The sequence below is a fragment of the Sinocyclocheilus anshuiensis genome, unplaced genomic scaffold, assembly GCF_001515605.1.
Source record: "Sinocyclocheilus anshuiensis isolate Anshui unplaced genomic scaffold, SAMN03320099.WGS_v1.1 scaffold602, whole genome shotgun sequence".
NCBI lineage: Eukaryota > Metazoa > Chordata > Actinopteri > Cypriniformes > Cyprinidae > Sinocyclocheilus > Sinocyclocheilus anshuiensis.
In genome coordinates this window covers 440,058-450,993 of record NW_015547658.1, presented here as the reverse complement: position 1 = coordinate 450,993, position 10,936 = coordinate 440,058, and the positions used below count along the sequence as shown (strand labels likewise).

The following is a 10,936-nucleotide window of genomic DNA, read 5'->3' as shown; positions in this document are numbered from 1 at the left end:
GGGTGACCGGGTACTCGGTACCACCGGTACTTAAAAAACCTGGTACCGTAACGTTTTAATTTTTCTAGTACCGACTTGGTACCGAAATACCGGGTCTTTTGACAACACTAGTGCTCACTGTACATATTGTGCTCATAACACAATTTACTTTATGATATAAACTACAATATAAAAGTTAAAACTTAAGAATTCATTTAAACTTTGATTTCATATAAAGTCTCAGCTTTCACAGCTTACTAGATATATCGCTAGCTATTAATAGTCTGACACTGGTGGCTAATTAAGCTGTTAACATAAAGCTAAAAATGACCAAAAAACATACAGAAACAACTGTTCAGTCTTACCTGTGGAAGATAATACCCCGAGATCTGTTTTTATTATTGTGTGACGGTTTGTAGATGCCCAAGCTTCCGACGAGTCAGGTACGTTTTCTTCTGTCCCGATATGACAGTTGCCCGCACCAATATGGCGGCGACGTTGACGTGCGGTCGAGCGGCCAATGAGGCGTCTAGGTATTTATTATGTCTATGGTAAAAACGCCAAAGCGCAGTGCCCTTAACGCACACTAAATCCACACTATCTTAGCTTAGTGTATCCCATCATGCATCATGTTCTGGAAATAAATAGTGAGACTTTTTGCCAAGATCGCGTGAGAGGTCACGGAAACCTTTCCATTAAATATTAAATATTAATAATAATAAGATATTACATATAATTTGGTAGTAAAAAACAAAGTGCTACACGGCTGCAAAGAAAATGAGTAGTGGTGATATTTATTTTGTACAACATTTGCAACTGCTTTTTATCACTTAATTAGAAGCACCACAAAATTAAATTGTCATCTGTTATAGAGACACTGACACTTGTGGTCTTCATGCTCACTTGAACACTTGGGCCAAATACAGGAAATACGTCATATAAGTAGTCAAGTGCAAAGACCGCAAGTGTGGGTATTTGGACAAGGCATCTGTCTCTCCTTGTCTTGTTAGTTACTATGGTTACCCTGATTAGTCCCACCTGTAACTAATTATCCCCATGTTCACTATATAAGCCATTGTGTTTCAGTTGTGTTTTGTGAGTCGTTATTTGCTGTTCTCTGAGTTCTTGTTTCCTGCTAGGATCTAGTAGTGATGGGAAACCGAGGCTTTCTGAACCATTTGAGGCTTTCATCAAATTGTGCCGAAAAACGGTTTATTACTCGAAGCTTTTTAACACAGTGCGCACTAGCGACATCTGGTGGTCAGACTCGGTTTCTCCAGCCTATCTAATGAAAAAACGCGGTGCAGAGGATGGTTTGAAAAAGTTTTTAATCTGTGCCAACTCGTGTCATGTGTAGTCCCGTCAATGGATTCACATATTGATCAATAATATAAAATACACAAGTGTGTGATTATAATTAATAATTGATGTGAGTAGTAGCAAAAATATTTTGGGTGAGCTGTTCGGGGTCTCTGAGACCCCAGCTAGAACATGATAAAATGCAATAGAGGTGTGACGTGCATTCAGTTTCTGTCTGGTGTTGAGGTTATTCTAAACTATTCTACTGAATCCCAAATAAATGTACACACACACACAACCAAGTCAATGTAAAGTCAAACAAGAGTCATGCGAAGCGCTGATTCTTTTCAAACCAGCTGTCCCGACCCTCCGATACTGCATGACGTTCGAAGCTTCAAACGTCATCAATCACGTGATATTGTCATTTGGATACAAGCATCGGCACACTGTATGATACAATAGTGCTTTGAAAACTGCATCGGAGCCTCGGTATCAATCGTCCCATCACTAGGATCTAGTATGTTCTAGTTTTTGTGCTCTTAGGGATTTTTTGGCTGTTCCTTAACCCTGAACTTGCTGTGTTTGTTATTAAATGTGTGTGCAAGTGGATTCTTGCTTTCTGCCTTGTCTCTTTGGATTGTTACAGTAATACTGTTCGATCCACACATTTTAAAGGAAATATTGCATGATATAGGTGTAAGCAGCTGGTTGATTTTATGGATTGAGGAATTCAAAAAATAAAAATAGACCCCAACGGGTTTGTGTAGAAAGAATTCTGTCTGACTGTACAGTACTTAATACGGGGGATACTACAGTGATGTGTACTATCAGCTCTGACTTCTCTGTATTTATTAATGAGCTTCAGCGTAATAGGGAAAATCTTACCTTATTTAAATATGCTGATGACTTGGCTCTTATTTCCTGTCAAACGGATGCTACTTATTTTGAGTGCATTAGAAATCTTGTTCAGTGTTTTGACAATAGTAATCTACTATTGAACATTGAAAAGAGTAAGACCAAGGAATTATGTTGCAGGAATCAAAAAATTTTGTTTTATATAAACAAGTTACTATTAAGGGTACAAATGTAGAATAATACTATTAATATTAAAAATTTGGGAATAATTATTGATGATAATTTCACATTTCAGGGTAATGTGGAACACATGCATAAGAAGGAAAGACAATGTCTAGGTGTACTCAATATTGATAGGAAGACCCTGACCATGGTCTATAGATCAATGATTAAAAGCATTCTAACATACGATATTGTTTTGTGGTATGGTAATTTAACAATGAAACCGAAAAACACAAAATAATTAAGGAAGCAAATAAGATCACTGGTCAGAAACAGAATACTTTGCAAGACTTGTTTTCACATTTTATGGAAAAAAAGGCAATTGCAGTAGGGGAGAGCGGGGTAATTTAAGACCAAATTAATTTTTTGGCTTTATTGTGACAGGACATCAGAATTGACAGGAAATGAAATGGGAGAGGCAGGATCGGTAAAGGTCCTTGAGGCAGGATTCAAACACGGGATGCCTGTAGCACAATGGCACTGTATGTTGGTGCGCTGCCCACAAGGCTATCGGTGCTGACAATTTAAGCCAGTTTTTACTTACAATGTGTTTAAAGTGAGCACATGACACTGGGTAAATGGGTCCAACTTAAATATGTACATACATTTCAGGATGTGGTATATCCTCGGGAATAATCACTTTGGATACAAAATAAACTGCTTTCAAAATATGGCTTTCCAAAAAAAAAAAGTGGGATCTGGGCTTGCCCCCAGTGAGGGGTAAATTGAGCCTAGGGAGACATTTACACCAGGACATTTGGCTCAAATTACACCAACCATTTTAACAAGCTTGTATCAACCATCAGTTTAGAGCTAACATCATGCTAACAGTATAGCCTCAGATTATAACTTCCTAAAGCAGAAACATATATATATATATATTTTTTAGATTTGTCTGTAATTGTTCAGACACAAGAAGCATGAGTCCTTGAAGATAAAAATTCACTCTAAACAGCAAAAAAAAAATTTTGAACAATGTAGTTACCAATTATGCCATGGGCCTCTCCATCACTGGGGGAGTAAAATGGACAACTCTTCATATATTTATGGTCATATCACCAATTTGGTTTAAGGTTGCCTAGAAACAAGGAGAGGCTCAACTTCCCCGCAGCCTCAAATCTCACCCCGCTCTCCCATATATTTACAACTTTGATGTCCTCCCTTCAGGACAGGATGCGCATACTATTGACTGAAAAGAACATATGGAAAAGATCTTTTGTTTCAATGGCATGTTTTTTATGTTTTGAATGTGTGTTTGATTGTGTATGTATTTAAGTGATGTGTAGTTGTCAATAAGATTTGTTATGCCAGTGCCAAAGATGACTTTCTGTTTGGTGAAAATCTGAACAGACAATGAAGTTTAAAGTAAAGTGAAGATATTATTAATGCTGTGTTGTGTTGCAGGGTCCTCATGGATTCCCTGGGCCAAAGGTACATCATGGGATGAAGCATATCTGTGCTATTGTTGATATCAATTACACAGCCATGCCTGTGTCTGAACTTTGTTACTATTGGAATCAGTAGTTAATGAAGTTAATTCAGTTAATGATGTTACCCAAATTAATCTCATATTTCTTATGGAATACTGACATTTGGTGTTTAAGGCATGCTGCAAACTTGCCATCAATTGTTCAGAGAGCAAATCACCTTTTTCAGAGATGAAAGTTATTAGTTGAGCAGTGTTGTTTTGTACATACAGAATGCTGTTAGACTTGCAGCAGATCTTTTTCACCACTTAAACTCCCACTGTGTGCTCCTATACCAAAAGGTTCTTAGTCATCCAACTCATTGTAGGCTATCAGGTGCAATTTATTCAGGAGGATTTAAACCTGTGCTATTTGTCCAGAAATCAAAAGACAAGATTGTTGCCTCCTGAGTAAATGTTACACAGTATTTCCTGAACTGTCCTCTGCCACTCCTCTCCACTTAGGGGGAACCTGGGTTGCATGGTCTCAAGGGACTGCGAGGGGAACCTGGGCATAAGGGTGACAGAGGACCCCTGGGTCTCCCCGTAAGTACACAACAGCCGTGCAGCCTAGGATCTTCATACTTCATCCCCACTTATTTTGACTCAACATCATCTAACCATTACCACATTCACAACTGTCCATTTGTTTGTTTTCATTGTTGTGACTCATGCAGTCAGCCAAGCCTGCTTTGCTGCCCCTTAAACTTTTTGTGCTGGATAAATGTCCATTTGTTTATGTTTGTTACACAGATGTTGACTTTTTTTTTTGTCAGAGTGACTGTTCATCATGTACTAATCTCACTTTTCAAACCTCCACTCATACTTCCATAAATGCACAGGGAGCATCTGGCTTGGACGGCAAGCCGGGACCCAGGGTGAGTCTTAAACGGCCACGTTTCACCCTCCAAGTATGGGATCAGATTCCCGCCAAATGTATTGCAGTCACCGATAAAAAAAATAACAAGCATGAAACCAAAATTTAAAAATGCAAGTAAAATTATATTGCACAAAATGTGTAATTGAAAGCAAAGTTTTCAGAATAGCAAACAATGGTCACAGATCAAAAAGTAATGTGTAAATCCAAAATTGAATAACGCATTAAAAAAAAATAATAATAAGCATGAGTCAAAACTTTAAACACATTTAAAATCATATTGCACAAATTTGATGTCCTCCCTTCAGGACAGGATGCGCATACTATTGACTGAAAAGAACATATGGAAAAGATCTTTTGTTTCAATGGCATGTTTTTTATGTTTTGAATGTGTGTTTGATTGTGTATGTATTTAAGTGATGTGTAGTTGTCAATAAGATTTGTTATGCCAGTGCCAAAGATGACTTTCTGTTTGGTGAAAATCTGAACAGACAATGAAGTTTAAAGTAAAGTGAAGATATTATTAATGCTGTGTTGTGTTGCAGGGTCCTCATGGATTCCCTGGGCCAAAGGTACATCATGGGATGAAGCATATCTGTGCTATTGTTGATATCAATTACACAGCCATGCCTGTGTCTGAACTTTGTTACTATTGGAATCAGTAGTTAATGAAGTTAATTCAGTTAATGATGTTACCCAAATTAATCTCATATTTCTTATGGAATACTGACATTTGGTGTTTAAGGCATGCTGCAAACTTGCCATCAATTGTTCAGAGAGCAAATCACCTTTTTCAGAGATGAAAGTTATTAGTTGAGCAGTGTTGTTTTGTACATACAGAATGCTGTTAGACTTGCAGCAGATCTTTTTCACCACTTAAACTCCCACTGTGTGCTCCTATACCAAAAGGTTCTTAGTCATCCAACTCATTGTAGGCTATCAGGTGCAATTTATTCAGGAGGATTTAAACCTGTGCTATTTGTCCAGAAATCAAAAGACAAGATTGTTGCCTCCTGAGTAAATGTTACACAGTATTTCCTGAACTGTCCTCTGCCACTCCTCTCCACTTAGGGGGAACCTGGGTTGCATGGTCTCAAGGGACTGCGAGGGGAACCTGGGCATAAGGGTGACAGAGGACCCCTGGGTCTCCCCGTAAGTACACAACAGCCGTGCAGCCTAGGATCTTCATACTTCATCCCCACTTATTTTGACTCAACATCATCTAACCATTACCACATTCACAACTGTCCATTTGTTTGTTTTCATTGTTGTGACTCATGCAGTCAGCCAAGCCTGCTTTGCTGCCCCTTAAACTTTTTGTGCTGGATAAATGTCCATTTGTTTATGTTTGTTACACAGATGTTGACTTTTTTTTTTGTCAGAGTGACTGTTCATCATGTACTAATCTCACTTTTCAAACCTCCACTCATACTTCCATAAATGCACATCTGGCTTCTGGCTTGGACGGCAAGCCGGGACCCAGGGTGAGTCTTAAACGGCCACGTTTCACCCTCCGGATCAGATTTCAGATTCCCGCCAAATGTATTGCAGTCACCGATAAAAAAAATAACAAGCATGAAACCAAAATTTAAAAATGCAAGTAAAATTATATTGCACAAAATGTGTAATTGAAAGCAAAGTTTTCAGAATAGCAAACAATGGTCACAGATCAAAAAGTAATGTGTAAATCCAAAATTGAATAACGCATTAAAAAAAAATAATAATAAGCATGAGTCAAAACTTTAAACACATTTAAAATCATATTGCACAAAACTGAAATATTAATGCAAAATTATCCGAATTGCACACAAAATCATGTTTTCCTTGGTTATATTTCTGTTTTTTGTGCTCTCAGTCATTTTCTGCACATATTTTAATTTTTTGTATTCTTATGCTGTTTTTCCCTTCGCTCTTGTTTCCACGTTCTGTGCTTGCTTTTCCAAATGTTGCGGTTAGAGTTTCATGTAAATCAGGGTGGGCTGAAGCATCATCATTGGTCCAGTAGTTCTAGATTGACAGCTCCTCCTCTAGCCAATGTGTTCTGTTCACTTGTACAGGTGAAAATGGATAACTGTCAGCTGGGAAACATATTTGCATACAGAACACGGTTATATGTGTCTGTCTGTCACTGCTGTATGCCTACCTGACGAGCCGTTAACGTTAAATGAGCCATCCTAGCGACCTGTCGTGGTTATATTCACCTGTATTTATTCGCCTCCGGTCAGGCACGTGCACGCATAGACATCAAAAGGGACTTGAGCACCTGCCCTTAATGAGAAAGTGCCCTTTTTTCTTGAGTTTTTTTTTTTTTTTTTATAAATGAATATATGTATATATCTGTGCGTGTGTGTGTTTCTGTTTGCGCATAGCTTTCCCTGTCAAACAAATAAAAAATCTAAATATCACAACCCAGTCTCATAAAAATATGTACCTCTGGGTACTTTTCTGCAACACCGTTTTTACGTATCTTACTGTACGTTTCACCGCAGTTTCAAAGAGAAATGTCCACTGAGTGGCGCTAAAACACGGGTTCAATACATGAACCCTGGCACGTTTTTATTACGTTGATATAGTTACATATTGCTGTGTTTTTAAACCTACCCGATAGTGTTAACAAATGCAAAACTGATATAAAAACGCATTTGTTGATGCAACCGTGCCATTTGAACTTACTTATATGTAGATTTGAACCGTTTTGTCAAACCGTAGTTACACAGGATTCAAACCGGAGCTCCTCGCCTCTCAAGTACATCTCCGTACTCCGTGAGCTACCGAACAAACCTACCATTGATGAAAACCCATTGATATGAAGCTGGATATGTGCGGTGCTAACGTTCAAAAGCATCAGTTTTCAAATCTCCCAGCATATTAAAATTGTTTTGAAGTCATAACATGATATTCTTCAAGTAATTGTGCGAAAATTACGCTTTATTAATCGAAACTCTGTAAATGTGTGTGAAAAGGAATAAAAGGTGTCGGAGTTTTACTGCCTCTAGTGTTCATTTCTTTTGGAAACTGCAATGATATGTACTTATTGGTACGTATTTCGCGTCTCGCGAAAATGTGCCCCCGGGTACGTTTTTGCCATGAGACCAGGTTGCAACATCAGGTCGAGTTTATGAACTCTGTCAAGTTCTGATGCCTTTCTCTGCGTCTCTGCAACACAGCAGTGTAACGCACATTGATAGGCACATCACAGACAGACAGACAGAGAGCCGCAGAAGGGAAGCCCTCCCTCCCTTTCCAGTTGTGTTTGTCTTGCTGAGTGGTGATGACCAAAAGACTAAGCTACCTGTGCCTCGAATTTACAGCTAATTATCCAAAAGACAAAAGGCAAATATAGTTAATTTGTCTTGCTAACATCCATGACTCATGAGCTACCATGTAAGTAGCTAAAGTTTAGCTAAGGCAATAGGAAGTGTAGTAGGTTACACCAGTGCGCGTTCTTTCACTGCATGATTCAGTTTATTAAAATGCATTTAGAATGATCAGAAAATTCAAGGTATGGGGGCAGAAATGTATATATTTATTTCATTTCATATAGTTAATCAGTATCACGCAAATGTGATTTTATACAGCAGTTCAATAATCAAGAATTTAATATTAAGACACTTACGTTCTTGACACAATATTGACAGTTTTTTCTCTATTTCGCCAACAAATATAATTCCAATTTGCGTCCCTGAGCAACATGACGCTGTTTTGTTCCTGAATTAATCAATCGTTTAAATGATTCGGTTCAATCGCAATGACTCACTTATTAACAGTGACTTACTGCCACTTACTGGCAGTTTTAATTTTACATTTAAAGTATCTTTTCATTTTTTTTTTTTATAATTTCAAATATCAGTATTTAACGTTTTATGTTTAAAATATCAAAACAGTATTAATGCATTTGTAACTGCAGGTTAAATGCATTCATGTCCTGCATTAAACAGTGTGTAAATGCATCTAAATGCCACTTCTAATTCAGCTTCTGTGTTTTCTCTGCATTGCAAAGATTAATTTGGTCAATACTGATTTCATTTGCTTGGTAACAGCCCAAATTACTTATTATTCTAATTGACTGAATCAATTTAAGAATTTGACTGAAAAGACGATGCACACTTTTAGAAAAAAATGGCTTAAAAATATGAGGTTCCATTTGTGTCAAAAATGAGTCGACTGCTTTGTGCTTTGTACTATACATTTGTCTTTGTCTACAGTCATTGCCTACTTGTTCAGGTAAATCAGTATATGTAGGCGTGTATGTTGTCTGTTGACGTCGTCTTAATCTGTCGTCCTGCTTGCTTTTTCTCTGTCGTTTAATTACTGTCGTCCTTATTGTCGTTTTGTTCTGTCGTCTTGTTCTGTCGTCCTAACTGTCATCTTGTTCTGCCGTCTTGTTCTGTCGTCCTAACAGTCATTTTGTTCTGTCGTCCTAACTGTTATCTTATTCTGTCGTCCTAACTGTCATCTTGTTCTGTCGTCCTAACAGTCATTTTGTTCTGTCGTCCTAACTGTTATCTTATTCTGTCGTCCTAACTGTCATCTTATTCTGTCGTCCTAACTGTCATCTTATTCTGTCGTCCTAACTGTCATCTTATTCTGTCGTCCTAACTGTCATCTTATTCTGTCGTCCTAACTGTCATCTTATTCTGTCGTCCTAACTGTCCTGTCGTCCTAACAGTCATCTTGTTCTGTCGTCCTAATAGTCATCTTGTTCTGTCATCATAACCTTCATCAGCGCTGTAAAGTTAGTTTCACATTTCATATTCGACTAGGCTGCTTTAGGAACCGTCTGCAAATTCACCTCACAGTACAAAACGAAGTACAATAATTCATTCAAATTAATGTGTAGAAAAAAACTACTGTAATTCACCAAAAAAGGCTTTTTTTATGTTCCAAAGGTTGTAGTATGTACCTAGTTACAAAACTTATGAGTTTGCCAATATCTCCCTTACTGTATGTACAGTGCACAAAATATTTTATGAAAAAATTACAGTAATTTACTAATAGGTTTTTTTCATGCTCCAAAGGTTGTAGTATGTTCCTAGATACTGACATGTGAGATTTTGGCAGTATCTCTCGTCATATAGGCTTATGTACAGTACACAATTATTTTCATAAAATTTACTGTATGCAAAGTTTTTTTGTAGGTTGTAGTACATTTGCAGTTACAAGACTGACTTATGATTTGTGAAATTTTGCTCATACCTCCTTTACTGTATGTACAGTACACAAATATTTTTCGAAAAAAATATAGTAATTTATCAATAGGTTTTTTTTATGTTCCAAAGGTTGTAGTACATTCCTAGTTATGAGACTGGCTTACTACATGTGATATTTTGCCAATATCTCCTTTACTGTATGTGCAGTACACATATTTTTAGAAAAAGATTACTGTAATTTATCAAAAGGGTTTGTTTATGTTCCAAAGGTTGTAGTACACTCTTAGTTAAAAGACTGACTTACTACAAGTGAGATTTTGCTAATACCTCCCTTACTGTATGTACAGTACACAAATATTTTTTTTTTTTTAACCCTACAGTTATTCACCAAGAGGGTTTTATCATGTTCCAAAGGTTGTCTTATATTTAGTCAGTTTTGCCCACTAGTAATTTACCAATATTTTTTCTTACAAGACTGACTTACTCCAGGTGAGAGTTTGCCAATATCTCCCTTACTGTATGTACAGTACACAAATAGTTTTTTTTTTTAAACCTACAGTTATTCACCAAGAGGGTTTAATAATGTTCCAAAGGTTGTCTTATATTTAGTCAGTTTTGCCCACTAGTAATTTACCAATAGGTTTTTTTGTTTGTTTCATGTTCCAAAGGTTCTACAGTCATTTTTATGAAAATAATTGTGTACTGTACATATATGACGGGAGGTATTGGCAAAATCTCACACGTAGTAAGTCAGTCTTGTATCTAGGAACATACTACAACCTTTGGAACATGAAAAAAACCTATTGGTAAATTACTGTAATTTTTTCATAAAATATTTGTGCACTGTACATACATTAAGGGAGATATTGGCAAACTCATAAGTTTTGTAACTAGGTATATACTACAACCTTTGGAACATGAAAAAGCCTTTTTGGTGAATTACAGTAGATTTTTTCTTAACATATTTGTGCACTGTACGTCCAGTAAAGCAGGTATTGGCAAAATTTCACCTGTAATAAGTCAGTCTCTGTACAGACTGTAAGGGAGATGTTGGAAGTATTGTCTAAGGCGAGACATTGGCAAAATATA

The 10,936-nt window shown here is 37.1% G+C and overlaps 1 protein-coding gene across 1 annotated transcript in view; it reads left to right on the top strand.

The window, feature by feature from the left end:
* The window catches only part of LOC107702211 (collagen alpha-1(XXV) chain-like), a 46,842-nt gene that overhangs the window by 16,795 nt on the left and 19,111 nt on the right, over positions 1–10,936 (top strand). Inside the window, exons 2-3 of the mRNA XM_016504455.1 lie at positions 3,760–3,786; positions 4,286–4,366. Of these exons, the coding sequence (XP_016359941.1) occupies positions 3,760–3,786; positions 4,286–4,366 (108 nt within the window). The remainder of the gene's footprint in view (positions 1–3,759; positions 3,787–4,285; positions 4,367–10,936) is intronic.